Here is a 16,950-nt window from a genome sequence, read left to right as displayed (position 1 = left end):
TAGAATAGCTTGCGCCTCTCCTATGTAACTAAGGGTTTTGGAATACTTTCCTGATCTAGTAAGAAATGGTGACCATAGGTTCAGCCAGGAAAGCTGAACTCACTGGGCACCACTGTGACCCCAGGCTCCAAGCCTGAGACAGTGTTAGTGTGGCCGAGGAGATCTGCTGAAGGGAAAGTGCTAGTAGAGAAGGGGAGCTGGTGACCGTCCTTCATATTCTCATTCAGATGAAGACTAGACACGAACCAGAATCCATCATGACCTCCTAGGAGCTTTGACCATGTGTTTATTAGGTTTTCTTAGGAAAGAGTTATGAAACTTAAATTTGTTCACACACGTGAATAAGAGCTTGCTCAACAGTCTAAAGTTGCAAATATTTACAAATCCAATTCTGAAGTACTGACACAGGAAATCCACCTTTAGAACTCAAAATTTCAAAATTCGGTCATCAGACCGGATTGTGATTACAAAACTGCTCAAGACTGCCTTATAGAGGCCTACAGCCCAAACCGGCAGCTCCAGAGCCCGACCATCCAGGGCCTTGTTCCCCCAGGATGGGTCTACTCCTGCCGCTGGCACTCTGTGCCCTGGCCGCTTGCTGCAGGGCTAGGTCTGAGCCCCTGGTGGTCCCCGAGGCCTGGCGTCTCCTCTCCCGGGGTTGCAGTGACTCAGATGTGCTGCATTTCTCGGACTTTGCCCTGCAGGACATCAACAAGGACCGAAAGGAAGGCTATGTGCTGAGCCTCAACCGAGTCAGTGACGTCCGGGAACACAGACAGGAAAGTGAAGGTCCCCTCTAGAGCATGGGTTCTGTGGAGGCCAGCAGGAGGTGTGACCAGAGACACAGGGTGAAAGGTACTTGCCAGATTCTAAATCCAGCTAAGAAAACTCTGCTGTCCCCTACCACATGTATTGCAATGCTCCTATTGTCATTAGGAACAAAGGTTATCAAGGATCCTAGTCTAACACTCGTCCAGTATTCAACAGTCCTCATAGATTCTTCAAAGCAGCATGTCCTTTGGCTCTGCCATCAAACAGGCCTTTAGGGGTTTCTGCTCCATGTAACGTTTCTTCACCCTATCCCACAGGATGGTCCAGGATCCCTGTTTTATCTCACACTGGATGTGTTGGGGACCGACTGCCCTGTGCTCAGCAAGAAGTCGTGGAAGGACTGTAGGGTGAGGTTACTGCATGAATCGGTGAGTGGTCACTCTCAGTGGCTCCAGGGACAGAAGATAGGTTGTCCTCTTCCTACAGGGTGAAGATTGCTCAATGTCTATCATCATTTCAATGTCCCTGTTCATAATCTCCTTGTTAGGGTGCCCATGTGGTTCTTCTAATGCCATAGACACGACAAAGTGTCACAAATCAGAGGGGATTCCCAAAGTCCCCCTGGGGTCATGGAGACCAGAATTGCAAAGTTACCCAAAAACTGTGTGGTGAATCCAACTCTTCTACCTCCAGGACCCTTCTACAGGCTTCCGACCCAGTGTTTAAAATGTGGAAAGGGATCTAAGGTGAAGAAAGTGGATGTGGATTTAAGGTAGACTCTAGAAGCATTGAAGGGAGAGCTTTTTGTTTTGTTTTAATGAAGCTGGGGTAAGAGGTTACAGTATGGCAGCGCCACATGTGTCATGGAAAGAGAAATACTTTCCTGGAATCATACAACGTAAAGGGCCTCAAAATTTGTTATCTTGTAGATGACCATAGAAGATGCTTGAAAATAGTATCGGTTTCTCTTTGCTATTCAATTATCCTGGGTTTATTTCCATTGATCGATATGAAACTTTAGAAGATGAGTCCCAGACACTGATATAAATGTAAGTGATGTAAATACAAGTACTGTTTGACCAACATATCTTTTTGTAGTCATTGAATCAAGCTTGTCAAACCGCACAGTTCTGATTTTGAAAAGCAGGCTACCTACCCTCTTGTGAATATTGTTAAGGTGATGCTAGCTGCTGTAACAAACTGAAAGTTGCATAATGAGTCCATCACGATAGAGGTTTATTTCTCACTCATGTAAAGTTCAAAATAGGAATTCCAGATCAGGAGGGGAACTTTCCTTCAGGGGCTGTTTTGGAGTTCCAGCTTCCATGCATGTTGCGGCTCTACACTCTGCCGTCCTCAACTATGGCTTCCCGGGGGCACACCTGTCTGCATCAAGCTAGGAAACAGAAGGAGCAGGGAGAGTAGATAGCACATGGGCGAACTTCATAGGCCAGACCTGGAGGTGGCACACATCACTTCTGCTCATTATCCTGGGGTTAGAACTGTTATACAAAGTCCCACCTAATTGTGGGGGAGGCTGGAGGTATAGTCGGCCTGGTCCCAGGAATAAAAGGTGAAACAAGCTTGATGATCAGCTACCATTTTCTGCCACCCAAACAACCCAAATTGGACCTTAAGTTTCATATTACTTTAAAAAAATATCTCCAAATTCCATTTGTTTGGTATTCTAAAAACCCATGGTTTTTCCCTCCATTGTCACAAAATATGTTTGTTTGGTTTCAGGTTTATGGTCAATGTAAAGCAATATTGTATATCAGCCGACCAAGAAGAGTGCTCTATTTACCTGCCTATAACTGTTCTCTTCGCCCAGGTAAGCGATCACTCTGATTTGGTTCATTTTAATAAATGATGGAGAAAGAGCATTGAGCAGGCCCATGACAAGAGCATACAGATTTTCTCCCAATCTTACTTTCACACTGATTCCAAGGTCAAGTTCCTGATGATTCCAATGCTAGCCTCCCATCTGAAATTCAGCCTATACTACTCTACTTTTCACAATTAATCTTCCCAAATAACCTTCAAAATCTCCGTTGTGTCCTGCATCAAATCCTATATTTTTAGTCAGACATCAATGGCATAATGACTACATCTGGTCCCCACATTCCCTTTCTAACTTTATCTGCCATTATTTCCCTGTCTACACCGACTCTACACGCCACTCCATTGGATGCTTCACTATTTTCTGAACACACATCCCACTCTCCAATCTTTGTATCTTGGTTATGCCTCTCCATCCTTTGAACATGCCTTTCCCAGATGGCATCTGCCTTTGGTACTCATACTAACTCATGAGCTGGACATAATGTGAGGTGTTAGGAACAAAGAGGTGAATAAGACATGACAGTAGTGAAACCTCAACTGTGCAAGACACTCAGTCTACTTTACAGACACAATGAGGATGGAAGTTATTGACCTCATTGGGGGGAAAAGGTCTTATATCAATGTACTGTATGATATGTTATTAAACAAAATTCCTAGGGTAAATAAATGTGTGTGAGGTCAAATGTATTTTTCTTTGATTTCATTCTAATTATGAAATTAATACATACTCATTGCAGAAAACTCTACAGAAAGCTAACTTGCTTTCCAGAAAATTGCCTTTCTCACTCCATTCTTGTCAACACTGAGTATGAGCTTTTTTGTCAGTCTTTGCCTTCATTGTGGTCCTATGATTTATAGGATTGAAACTCAACGAGGAACTTTATTTTTTTCTTAACAGAGAAGCATAATTTATCAGGGTTTTTCATCAGATTTTAATACACCTCTTTCCTTACAGATCATCACTTTAGATTAAGAAATAGTAACAATATAGGGGATTTTAATGATATAATGTGATAATCCAAATACATATGTAAGAAACTCTAAACTCATAAACAGAGAAAATATGTCTTTGCAAGTGGCCATGAAATATTTGTCAAGGTTTGCCATACATAGGAACACAAAGAAATCTTCAATACTTGACTCCAAAATGGAAGTAGCATAAACTACATTCCTCATCCTAATGAAAAAGAAATAGAGACCTATAATTAACAGAAAAATATACTTACAGTCTTATCATTTGTATCAATAACAATTGAATAAATAAAACAGAATTAGATAATTAGAGGGATATTTTTTGCAGAACTATATGCAAATAAGTGAAAAAATGAATAATGAGATAATGGATGATTTTCTAGGAAAACAATTTTAAAGTCCATTAACTAAACCATAATTTATATTTAATTATACAAGTAGCATATAAATCTATTCTCTTTTGAACAAAGTTGAAAAATATAGATAAAATCTTCCTCTCCTACTATAATCAAATCCCGTCACCTTCCCTCCCTTTAAAAAGAATAAATTAGTATTAATTTAATATGTATCCTGTAGAGATTTATGGAATATGTATAACCAAATTAGTTCTTAATGTTTTTATAATAGCTTACAATTCATGGTTTTTCAGTACAGTGGTTCTCACAATGTGGTATCCTGATCAGTAGCTTCAGTATCACTTAGGAATTTTTTGGAAATGCCAATTCTTAGGTCCAGTCCCAGACCTACTGAATCAGAAACTCTAGGAGTGGGAATCAGCAATCTAATGCACCATAAAGTTTGAGAACTACTGACTTTGAGTGTTGACAGTGAAGATGATAAAAAAATATTATGTTGAACAAGTATTTTAGGTGTATAATATAAAGTACAGTACAGGGAAGGAAATTTGGAGCAACGGACACTGTGATTGAATGTATGCATACTATATATTAGTAATTTATACAACTAGGTGCTTAATAAACTAAAAGTAGTGATTGGAATTAATTATTCTTGTTTCCAAGGGGCTATGACAATCTTCAATTATTTTTCTTTCTTTCTTTTCTATTGCACTTTAGGTGAAAGTTTACAGCTCAAGTTAATTTCTTATTAAAAAATTTATACATATGTTGTTTTGAGACATTGGTTGCAACCAGGAGCTTTATTTTTAAATTGGTCTTTTTGACTTCAACAGTTTCTCGAAGAGCGATCAGCAGAATGTGTCCTGACTGCCCTGTACCCAGCCCCACTGACTTATCAGATCCCAGTGTTTTGGAAGCTGCCACTCAGTCTCTTGCAAAATACAACAATGAGAGCACCTCAAAGCAGTACTCTCTTGTCAAAATCACCAAGGCTTCCAGCCAGGTAAGGCTAAAATGCCCAAGCCAGTTACACGTAAGATGTGTCGCACACTTTTGCTATTGATTCTTAAGCTGAGGAAGGAATACCAAGGCTATGTTTTAGATAATTACTGAAGACCCTCTTTCTCTATAGTCCCTGCTTTGGTAGACCTGAAGAACATTCCGTCACGCTTTAGTTTCTGAGTTATTCCATGGCATTTCCATAAGAGTCACGTGACTCGGTTTTACCTTCACTGGCCTTCGGGCAAGGCAGAAAATGGACTCATTGTCTCCTTGGGGATTCTATTCAGGGTCATTATTTCCTGGTACTGCATTCTCATATCTGACTGACCATGGACCATTTAGCAAGTCAACATGTACTCCATATTAAGGCCTGCAGTGGAAGTTTAGTTTTATGGGTTTGGAGAAATAGAGGCTCATTATATTTGGATTGTGCTGATGTCTCTATCAAATGGAGAAAAACTTATCTAAAAGGGAATTCTATCAGAGGAAAAAAAAAAAAAACTCACCGAGGGAAAGAATTTAGGGCACATTCAAATCTTAGAAAGGAAACAAAGATATGGTGATTATAGTCTCTAAGTAACAAATCATAAAACATGGTTGGATCAGTGTGGGGCTTGCAAGAGACAACACTCTGGAAATGTTTGGTTTTTATAAACACAGGGCCTCCAAACCTCACTCATGTCCCTGAGTGGAAAGGTTTGATTGTTTTTTTCTCAACTCTTGTCTTGTAACAGTGGGTTTTTGGCCCTGCTTACTTTGTGGAGTATCTGATTAAAGAGTCACCATGTACCAAATCCCAGGCCAGCAGCTGCTCGCTTCAGCTCTCGGACTCTAAGGCAAGTGTTCCTGAGTGTCTTCATGATTTAAGAGTTGTGTTCATAGATCATCTATAAGTATTTGCTGAGCATCGGTTATGTACAAGGTATTGTAAAGCTTGAGATCTCTCATGTCAAGTCAAGGAGCTCACTGACTAGTTGGAGATAAGGCAGGCTCAGATGCAATAAATCAGAGATTTTATCCAACAATGTGACGCAACTGCAGAAAGTGATCACAGGGGACAGTAAAAACATGGACAGAATCTCTGCCGTGGTTGCCAATGGTCCTTCTTTAGTCTGAACAAATCCTGTCACATTTGGAATATAGCATGGTGTTCCGTTCCAGGGGCTACCCTTTAAGAAGGACAAAGTCAAACAGGCGTTGAAACCATCTGAAACACACCCAGTGGAAATGGAGATTGGCAAGGTGTGTTGGAGTGTAAATGGCCAAAAAGATGTTGAAAGACTTTCTTCCCCTTATTTACTTATTTATTAAGGCTTGCTGAGATATAATCACAAACCATAAAAATCACCCCTTTAAGGTGTAAAATTCAGTGGCTTTTCAGTATATTCACAGTGTGGTGTCGCCATCACCACTCTCTAAGGTTAGAATGTTCTCGTCATCCCCCAAAAAACTCCATTCACATCTGCAGTCATTCCCCATTTCCCTCTCCCCCTAGGCCCTGGCAATTGCTAATCTAATTTCTGTTTCTATGGCTTTGCCTATTCTGAATATTTCATGTAAATGGATTCATACAATGTGTGGTCTTTTGTATCTGGCTTCTTTTACTCAGCATAATGTTTTCTAAGGTTCATCCATGTTGTAACACGTATCACTACTTCATGCCGCTTTATCGCTGAATAATATTCCATTGCATGGATATGCCGCATTTTGTTTATCCATTCATCAGATGATTGACATCTGGGTTTCTTCCACATTTTGGCTATTATAAATAAAGCTTCTATGGACATTCATGTAAAAAGCTTTTGTTTTCATTTTTCTTGGGTATATACCTAGGAGTGGAATTGCTGGGTCATATGGCAACGCTATGTTTAAACTTTTGAGGAACTAACGGACTGTTTTCCAAAGTCACCGGACCATTTTACAATCCCATCAACAATTTATGAGTTTTCCAATTTCTGCATATCCTTGCCAACACTTGTTATTATCTGTCTTTTTGGTTATAGCTATCCTACTCGGTGTGAGCTGATATTTCATTATGGTTTTGATTTGCATTTCCTTGATGGCTCATGATGTCGAACATCTTTTCACATACTTGTTGGTTATTCGTATGTCTTCTCTGGAGAACTATCTACTTAAATCCTTTGCTCATGTTCTGTTTTTTCTTTTATCTTTTTTTTAATTTTAGAATTATACGAGTTCTTTATATATTCTGGATACAATCCCCCTTATCAGATACATAATTTTTAAATATTGTCTCCCATTCTCTGGCTTGTTTATTCGTTTGCTTAATGGTTTTCTTTGAAGTGTAAGAGGTTTTACTTTAGATAAAGTCCAATTTACTTTTATTGCATTTCCTTTGGTATCATGTCTAAAAAGAAATTGGCCTAATCCAAGGTTACAAACATTTACTTCTATGGTTCTTTCTAAGAGTTCCATAGTTTTAGCTCTTACATTTAGGTCTGTGTCTTAGTTATCTAGTGCTACTATAACAGAAATACCATAAGTAGATGGCTTTAACAAACAGAAGTTTATTCTCTCACAGTCTAGTAGGCAAGAAGTCCGAATTCAGGGCGCCAGCTTCAGGGGCAGGCTTTCTCTCTCTGTCGGCTCTGGAGGAAGGTCCTTGTCATCAATCTTTCCCTGGACTAGGAGCTTCTCAGTACAAGGACCCTGGGTCCAAAGGACGTGTGCTCCTGGCTCTACTTTCTTGGTGGTATGAGGTCCCCCTGTCTCTCTGCTTGCTTCTCTCTTTTATATCTCAAGAGATTGGCTTAAGACACAACCTAATCTTGTAGATTGAGTCCTGCCTCATTAATATAATTGCCACTAATTCTGCCTCATTAACATCATAGAGGTAGGATTTACAACACATAGGATAATCACATCAAATGACAAAATGGTGGACAATCACACAATACTGGGAATCATGGCCTAGCCAAGTTGATACACATTTGTGGCGGGACACAATTCAATCCATAACAGTCTGTGATTTACTTTTAGCTAGTTTTTGTATACAGTATGAGGGAGGGGTCCAACTTTATCCTCTTGTATGTGGATATCCAGCTGTTCCAATACCATTTGTTGAAAAGGCTATTCTAGCCCCCATTGTTTCGGCACACTTCTTGAAAATCAGTTGAACACAAATGTACGGGTTTATTCTGAAGTCTCAATTTTGTTCCATTGATTTCTATGTCTATCCTTATGCCAGTGCCATATTGCCTTGATTAGTGTAGCTTTGTAGTAAGTTTTGAAATTAAGAAGTGTAAGTTGTCCAATTTTGTTCTTCCTATTCAAGATTCTTTTGGGTATTCTGGATCCCTTGCATTTCCACATGAATTTTAGGATAGGCTTGTCAATTGCCACAAAAAAGTTCAAGTTTTGATAGGGATTGCATTGCATTGGCAAGTGTTGTCACATTAAAATATTATCTTCCAGTACATGAATATGGAATGTCTTTCCATGTATTTAAGATTTCTTTCAGTGATGATTGTAGTTTTTAATGTACAAGTCTTGTACTTCTTTTGGTAAATTTATTTCCAAGTATTTTATTCTCTTTGAAGTTAATGTAGATGGAATTGTCTTCTTAATTTCACTTCCAGTTCTTTCATTACAAGTATGTAGAAAAACAACGGATTTTTGAATATGACTTTGTATCCTATAACCTTTCTGAACTCATTTTTTAGTTCTAATGCTTTGCTAGGGTATTCCTTAGGATTTCTATATACAAGATTATATCATCGGTGAGTAAAGAATGTTTTACTTCTTCCTTTCCAATTTGGATGTGTTTTATTTCTTTTTCTTGCCTAATTGCTCTGGCTAGAACCTCCAGTACAATATTGAATGGAAGTGGCAAGGGAAACATCTTTGTCTTATTCCTGATTTTAGGAAGAAAGCAATTCAGTCTTTTACTAATAAGTGTAATGTTAGCTGTGGGCTTTTCATTGATGTCCTTCATCAGGCTGAGAAAGTTCCCTTGTATTGTTGAGTGTGCCTATCAAAAAAGGGTGTTAGAGTTTGTAAAATGCTTTTTCTGTGTTCATGAGAGAGTCATGTGGTTTTCGTCCTTTAATCTATTAGTACGGTGTATTACGTTGATTGCTTTTTGTATGTTAAAACAACTTTGCATTTTTGGGATAAATCCCACTAAACCATGGTGTGTAGTCCTTTTCATATGATGCTGGATTCAGTTTACTAGTATTTGGGGGTGGGAGATTTTTATATCTGTATTTGTAGGGAATATTGATCTATACTTTTCCTTTTTTTGTGATGTCTCTGATTTTCTTATAAGGGTAATATTAGCCTCATAGAATGAGTTGGGAAATTTTCCCTCCTCTTCATTTTTTGTAAGAGTTTGTGAAGGATTGGTGTTAATTCTTCTTTAAACATTTGGTAGAATTTACCAGTGAAGCCGTCTTGATCTCAGCTTTTCTTTGTAGTATAATTTTTTTATTACTAATTCAATCTCTTTACTTGTTATAGGTCTACTTAGATTTTCTATTTCTTCCTGAGTCAGTTTCAGTAGATTGTGTTTTTCTGGGATTTTATCCATATCATCTGGGTTATCTAATTTGTTGGCATATGGTTGTTCATAGTATTCACTTATAATGCTTTTTAATTCTGAAAAGGTGGTAGTGATATCCCCTCTTTCATTCTCAACTTTATTAATTTGAGTCTTCTCTCTTTTTTCCCTGATCAGTCTAGCCAAAAGTTTGTGAATTGTGTTGATCTTTTCAAAGATTCAGCTGTCTGTTTCACTGATTTTTTTTCTATTATCTATTCATTTATTTCCACTCTGCTCTTTATTATTTCCTTCCTTCTGCTTCCTTTCAGTTTAATTTCCTCTTCTTTTTCTAATTTGTTAGGGTGAAAATTTAGGTTATTGATTTAAGATATTTCTTTTTTTAATATAGGCATTTACACTACAAATTTCCTCTAAACAATGCTTTAGGTGCATCTCATAAGTTTTATATTGGTGTTTTCATTTCCATTTATCTCAAAATATTTTCTAATTGTCTTTGTAATTTCTCCTTTGACCCATTGGTTATTTAAGAAAGTGCTACTTAATTTCCACATAAATGTGATATTCCTAAATTTCCTCATGTTATTGATTTCTAATTTCATTTCATGTGGTTGAAGATTATTTCACATAATTTCAATCCTTTTGAATATATTAAGTCTTGTTTTATGGCTTAACATATCATCTGTCCTAGAGAATGTTCCACGTGCACTTGAGAAGAATGTGTATTCTGTATGGTTAGGTGCAGTGTTCTACAGGTGTCTGTCAGATCTGGTTGGTTTATAATGTTGTTCACATCTTCTATTTCTTTGTTGATCTGCCTAGTTATTCTATCCATTATTGAAAGTGATACTGAATTTTCCAGCTGTTACCACTGAATTGTCTATTTCTGCGTTGAATTCTATCACTGTTTTTCTTCCTGTATGATGGGGCTCTATTTTTAGGTGAATATGTTTATAGTTGTTATAGTTACCTGATGTATTAACCCTTTTATCATTATAAAATGTTCTTTGTCTCTAGTAACAATTTTTGTCTTAAAGTCAATTTTTTTCTGTATTTATATAGCCATTGAGGCTCTCTTTTGGTTACTATTTGTATGGTTTAATTTTTTCCATCTGTTTACTTCCAACCTATTTGTGTCTTTGACTCTAAAGCATGTCTCTCAAAAGCCTTTTGTATCCAGTTAACTGAATTTTCTTAGGGAATAACTGGGAAAATGCATTTACCTCCCCTGTGAAAACTCTCTTCCTTACTCTTCAATAATATATTGTTCCAATCCAAAATCCTTCTGGTCATTTTCAGTAATAAGAACAATATCACTGTAAGTAATTAAGACTTACTTCCAGGTATGGAAAAGTTCTGTTCAGTCAATTCTGAGTCAAAAATTCTATCTCACGTTCAATTCAAAGCTTCTTCCTCCCTGTAGCTCAAGCCCTGCTATGAGGAAGGGATCAAAGTCTGTTCTTTCATTTCTTCTTCCCTCCTGCTCTCTCTTGCTTAATTCTGGCTCATCCAACTTTGGGAGGAAGGAGCGAGGATTCCAAAAAAGAGTACGAAGTCTTTTTACATAACTGGACCTACAATTGCAGTTTTCTCTTGGCCAACACTGCTTACTATAAGACCGGCTCCAGAGCAAGTTCTCTCAAGTGGAGTTCATACAGATGTCCTTTTCCTATGAAACCCTCAAACATTCTTACTAAACCAAACAGTGGAAGCAGGCTTCCTTATTGCTAGCCTGTCTCCTTACTCTACCAGTGTAGGATGCTTTAGTGAGGATCTCATCTTCCAAATTCTGTGAGAGAGAACCAGACACCAATATGTATATATAGCCACAAATGTCCCTACACTCCAGGATTCACATGGTCAAGCACATACACAAACTCCCCCTTTGTACTCCACTCTAGTGTCAGCACCAGGTAGGCAAATTTCAGCAGTTCAGCAAATCCTAACCAGGGTGGGAGTAGATAGACACTATTTGATGCAGGTACCTGCAGTCTCTTCAGTGCTCCTCCCCTATTTACTTGGTGATGAAACGGACAAGGGAAAGGCTGAAGCATCATCCCTTAAGGACTTCCTACTTTAATGGATTTTCCCATTTTTATGAATTTCTAGTCTTTTCTTCATACAGTCTGGAAATGGGTGAGAGGGTGATGTTCAGGCAACCTGTTCAGCTATATTTTAAGTAAGTTCTATGTGCATGTACTTAGGAGCTTCTTTTTAGAAATTAAAGCCACATTATATTTACACATTTATTTACAGCATTCTATTTTCATTGAAAAGGTACATACACTATGACCCCAAAATTCCTGCTCCAGGATTTTACTCTAAGGAAGTGACTATGGATACACGAAATGATTTAGCTACTATGTAAAACCAAAGCAAAAACACATTAGATTCAATCTCATTGCCCAACAAAAGAGAACTGGTTAAATAATACAGATGAATATTAGGTAGTTACTAAAAAGATGATCATAGTTGAACAACATGGTGAAAATAATTAATGTCACTTAATTGTACATGTGAAGTTTGTTGAAGTGATGAATGTTTTGTTTCTTATATACTTATAAATTTTTTTAAAAAGGTTATAAGAAGAGGAAAAAATCATAGAAGATTCTTCAACACCATAAAAGTATTTTTATAGTATACTAAGTGACAAAATAGAGTGATAAAATAGTATGTTTCATATAATCCTGTTTTTTTAGAAGAAAAACTATACATGCATAGGTGAAAAGATTGGAATGAAAGAAAACAAATCATTGCAGATAACAACTACCTTTCATACAATTATAGGTCTTTTCTATTTTCTTTTTTTGTTTGTTTACATTTTGTAATAAAGATGTTATTTTGTTTTAAATTAGAGGTAAGTTGAAGGAGCTATGAGTGATTTTGACTGAGAAAACTCACACGGAACATACCTAAGGGATTTTTAGATAAAAAGTGAAAAAAAAACCCTTTTTTCTCATTGATACAAGGGTAGCACTGAAGCCAAGTTGTATAGTCACAGCTTTCAGCTCTTACAAAGAATTTTCTAATAACAATTGTTTTGTTCCTAAATAAATACTGAGTTTCCTATGGTTGGAGGCAATTAAGCCTAGTTTGGGTCACTACTTAGTAGTGGTGATGTAGAAAGAATTGGCTCAGGGCCTACCTATTACATTGTTGGAGCCTAAAAATGTTGATTGGCTATTTGTCTACACAAGAAGAAAGCAAGCTGATTTTTAGTTAAATGATCATTTCATGCAGAGTTGCCTTGAGTTGAAATCAACTTGATGGCAACTAACAACGTAACAACAACAATCATGTTAGTACTTATGTGACATTGTATTTTCTCTTTCTTATAGCCTGCTGGTCTGTGTAAAGGTTCTCTGAGTCAAGAAGGCATCAAAAAGTTTGTCTCAGTAAAATGTGAATTCTTTGAATCACAGGTATTTTTCAATCTAATTATGGTGTTTCTGTGAAGAAAAAAGAAAGTTGTGTATTTTTGCTGCCCCTACCCCACTCCCTCCTTTTGTTTTCCTAAGACCCATGATTTCCACTTTACTAGGGCCGCCCTGTGACCACATCTACAAGGTGGCTGGTCAAAGACTTGTCACACTTTGTTTTAGCCATGGTGAGGTCCTTCACAGTAAGGAAGAGCCCTACAAACACAAAAGCCTACTTGCTTTGCTGCAACAGGCCTCTAGGACATTAAATTCAGTGTCCCAAAGAAACCTTGCTTGGAACTGTAGGAAGAACTTGTTTCCACAGAAATATTCAATCCCTTTCAAGAAGTATTTATTGAACACTTATTATGAGGCAGACTGAAATAGTTGAGAGGGCAGTTGAGACAGGCAAGCTGGGTTCCAGTCCTGCTCTGCACCTGCAAGCTGTGTGATCAGGTCCAGTACTTATCACTCTGAGTCTCAGTTGCCTCCTCTGTACAATGGGATTGAAATGCTTAATGCCTTCAGATCCCTGTAAGAAAACAGTGAGAGGACCTGGAGGACGGGTGTTGCACAAGGCCTGGCACAGAATAAACAACTAATAAACCATGGCTGTTGTGACTGCGCTGGGAGCAGGGACGTGAGATCATTGGGGACTTTGAGCAAGTCCTTTAACTCTCTGGACTTTTGCTCATCTCTGCAATGGGTGAGACTTGCAGTAGTTTTTACTGCTCTGGAAGACCTTTGGCCTTTATCTCTTTTGCTTTTTAAGCCTTTAACCAGGAGACCTGGCCCTTCAGAGTCTCCCTCTGAACCATTCCATCAGAAAGGCACAGAAGAGCTTAGATTGATACCAGGCATGGCAAGGCTTTCCCTGTGACCCTCTACATTTGAAAATGTTCTTATTTCAGGCTCCTGCTCCAGGAGGTGAAAACTCTGCTCCTACACAGGGGCCTGTGAACCTCCTCAAGGTAGAGGAGTCCCAGCATGAAGGCATGGCCCCCACCAATGCCCCCTCAGAAGCTGTGCCAAGAGGGTCTGTCCAATACCTCCCCGACTGGGATGATGAGAAGCCAGAAGGTTCCCAGAAAAAGGACCCTCGTGAGGCCTTCCCTGTGCAGCTGGACCTGACCACCAACCCCCTGGGAGAAAACCTGGACGTCTTCTTCTTCTTCCCGGGGCCCGTGAAGGAGAAGCTGTTTGTCCTGCCTTTCCCCAAAAGAGAGCACCTCTCTCCTGAGTGCCCAGGCCCAGCCCAAGTGGACAACCCTTTTATTCTCCCGCCATGAGGACCACTTAGAGGATTCCCCAGGGTTGAGGTGCCCTGAGTGAGAGAAGAGGTTGTGGGGAAGGGACAGAGAAAGAATTCAAATGCTAACAGTGACTAACAAAGTTTGTTTTTTGACTCGTCTTGGTCTCAGTCATGTTTGCTTGGATTAGAGATGATGGGACTAACCGTCCCATGTGCACTGGGCTGCATCCCCTTCACCTGCCCAAGGCCTCGTGCCATGGAGAAATACCTCTCTGTGTCTTCAACCTCTTGCTTATAAAAGATTTTATCCTTTCAGCTTACAGATATACACAAATCTCTGTATTATAGCTATGACTGAAGATACTTTCTCTAATGCCAAGATATACAAGAAACTGAGACCGAGTTGAAGGGTTTACCCTTTATAGTGTTCATCCCTTTTAAGTACATCATCAAGTCTTATCTGGGCATTGCCTGAGCCATTTCCAGCCCTCTCCCTCTTTTCATCTGCCCCAAAGTCTCTGGTTCTCAGAACTGGAGCACTGACTTAGAGTTGGGGGCACATGAAGGGAAGTTTGCCTGAGCCACCCTGAGCACAGTGGGGACCCCTGATGGCAACAGCTCCAGCTGGTAAATTTTCTTTTTTCATAACTGAATTGGTATTCCTTCATGATTGCCTGAGGAGCCCTGGTAGTGTGGTGGTTAAGTGCTCAGCCGCTAACTAAAAGGTTGGCCGGTCAAACCCACTTGGTGGCTCTTTGGGAGAAAGATCTGGCAATCTTCTTCTGTTAAGATTACACCTAAAAGGAGACCAAAGACTCAAGGGAGCAAAAGACTAATGGACCACATGAACCACAGCTTACATGACCCCAAGACCAGAAGAACTAGATGGTGCCCAGCTGCCACTACCAACTGCTCTGACTTGGGATCACAACAGAGGGTCCTGGACAGAGCTGGAGAAAATTGTAGAACAAAAACTCAAATTCACAAATATGACCAGGCTTGCTGGTCTGAAGAGACTGGAGGAACTCCTGAGACTATGGCCCTAAGATGCCCTTCGTACCTGGAAAGGAAGCCATTCCCGGGAGACCACCTCCCAGCCAAACAGTGGATAAGCACATAAGATAAACAATAACACCCGAGAGGAATGTACTCCTTAGAACAATCAATTATAAAAGATCAAAAGGGCATTATCTGCCCAAAAGCAAAGATAAGAAGGCAGGGAGGGGTAGTAAATCAGGACAAAAGAAAATGGCGAAAACAGCATAGAAATGCAGAGAGTGCTGACACATTGTGGGGAATGAAACCAAAGTTATGAAACACTTTCTGTATAAACTATCAAATGGGAAAACAATTTGCTTTGTAAATTTCCACCCAAAGCGTGCGCGCGCACACACACGCACACACACACCCCACAAAAGACATTAACATTAGGGAAAACTGGGTGATAAGTACAGAGAAACTCCCTGTATTGTTTTCACAACTTTTCTGTAAATCGAAACAATTATAAAATTAAAAGTTTATTTTTTTAAAAATTACACTTAGAAAACCCTATGGGCAGTTCTACTCTGTCCTGGAGGGTCACTATGAGTCGGAATCAACTCCATGGCAATTAATTTTGGTTTTAAGGAGCCCTGATGGTGTGGTGGTTAAGCACTCAGCTGTTAACCAAAAGGTTGGTGATTTGAACCCGCCAGCTGCTCCTCGAAAGAAAGATGTGACAGTCTTCTTCTGTAAAGATTACAGCCTTTGAAACCCTATGGGGCTGTCCTACTCTGTCCTGTAGGGTCGCTATGAGTTAGAATCAACTAGACGGCAATAAGTTTGAGTTTGGTTTGGGTGGGGCAGTGGTTAAGTGCTTAGCTGCTAACCAAAAGGTTGGCAATTCAAATCCACTCAGTGGTTCTGGCAATCTGCTTACATAAAGATTACACCTAGAAAACCCTACGGGGCAGTTCTACTCTGTCACATGGGGTTGTTTTGAGTAGAGAATCAACTCATGGCACCTAACAACAACAAAACCAAAAAAAAAACTGAACCCATTGCCATGGAGTGGATTCCGACTCATAGTGACCCTACAGGACAGAGTAGAACTGCCCCATAGGCAGTGGCGTCAATAAGGGAGTACAGGGGGTGTGGACCTCACCGGGTGACCCTGTCAGAGGTGGTGACACCAAATGACTGTCTATAAAATTTTTGTGTGGAGTTTCAGCAGAAATTTATTAGTTTTTATAAAATAGCCCTGTAGTTACTTATAACAACAAAGACATTTTTCGTAAGCCCAGCTCACATGTATCAATATACCTACAAGGCTAAAACTCTATACTAATTTACTTTTTGAGCCTTCTAATGCCCTCTGGTCAGAGCTGTCATTATTACTCAATTACAATGATGCTTCGAATCACATGGTTTCATCTGCACGCACTACAAGCGTGCACTGTTGTTTTCTTTGCTGCCAGTGTTTTTATAGGCAAATTTTCTGGTGTTTTAGCTACAAGATAGTGGTAATTAGTATTTGTGAACCTATATCAATAGCTTTTTTGAGAATGAAGTAGTAATTAAAGGAAAAGAAGGAGTGATATACGGGAATTATGATTTATGGGTAACATTAGTACAAAGAACATTACTAAGCACATTGTGGAATTGCCACTAATGTCACAAAACAATTTGTGCATAAAATTTTTGAATGAAAAACTAATTTGTGCTGTAAACTTTCACCTAAAACACAATAAAATAAAATAAAAAATTACTAAGGATTCTGTATGATCTGGTACCAGAGGAGGCCACAGTGGGTGTGAAACCATGAGTTACCACACTGGG

General features: G+C 39.1%; 1 protein-coding gene across 3 annotated transcripts; it reads left to right on the top strand.

Moving 5' to 3' along the window:
- The first annotated feature begins 554 nt into the window (after positions 1-554).
- FETUB (fetuin B) lies at positions 555-14,170 on the top strand. 3 transcript variants are annotated; one of them, XM_004382250.1, is made up of 7 exons: positions 555-789; positions 1,099-1,199; positions 2,515-2,602; positions 4,775-4,944; positions 5,678-5,779; positions 12,801-12,884; positions 13,793-14,170. In XM_004382250.1, exons 1-7 carry the CDS (start codon positions 555-557, stop codon positions 14,168-14,170), a joined length of 1,158 nt encoding a protein of 385 aa, XP_004382307.1. The 3 variants fall into 3 exon arrangements, with proteins under 3 accessions (XP_004382307.1, XP_012412724.1, XP_012412725.1); XM_012557270.1 differs by lacking the exon at positions 1,099-1,199 and having other exon boundaries at positions 555-776; positions 2,512-2,602; XM_012557271.1 differs by lacking the exons at positions 1,099-1,199; positions 2,515-2,602 and having other exon boundaries at positions 555-783.
- The last annotated feature ends 2,780 nt before the right edge of the window (positions 14,171-16,950 follow it).

This window comes from Trichechus manatus, unplaced genomic scaffold (genome assembly GCF_000243295.1).
Source record: "Trichechus manatus latirostris isolate Lorelei unplaced genomic scaffold, TriManLat1.0 scaffold00092, whole genome shotgun sequence".
NCBI classification, from domain to species: domain Eukaryota; kingdom Metazoa; phylum Chordata; class Mammalia; order Sirenia; family Trichechidae; genus Trichechus; species Trichechus manatus.
This window is presented reverse-complemented; position numbering and strand designations above follow the sequence as displayed.

Bases quoted from the DNA above. Each gene is read 5' to 3' on its own strand.
- FETUB (XM_004382250.1), top strand. From the start codon at position 555: ATGGGTCTACTCCTGCCGCTGGCACTCTGTGCCCTGGCCGCTTGCTGC. The intron at 1,200-2,514 runs GTGAGTGGTCAC...GTTTGGTTTCAG, and splicing joins TGAGGTTACTGCATGAATCG to GTTTATGGTCAATGTAAAGC. The intron at 4,945-5,677 runs GTAAGGCTAAAA...GTCTTGTAACAG, and splicing joins TCACCAAGGCTTCCAGCCAG to TGGGTTTTTGGCCCTGCTTA.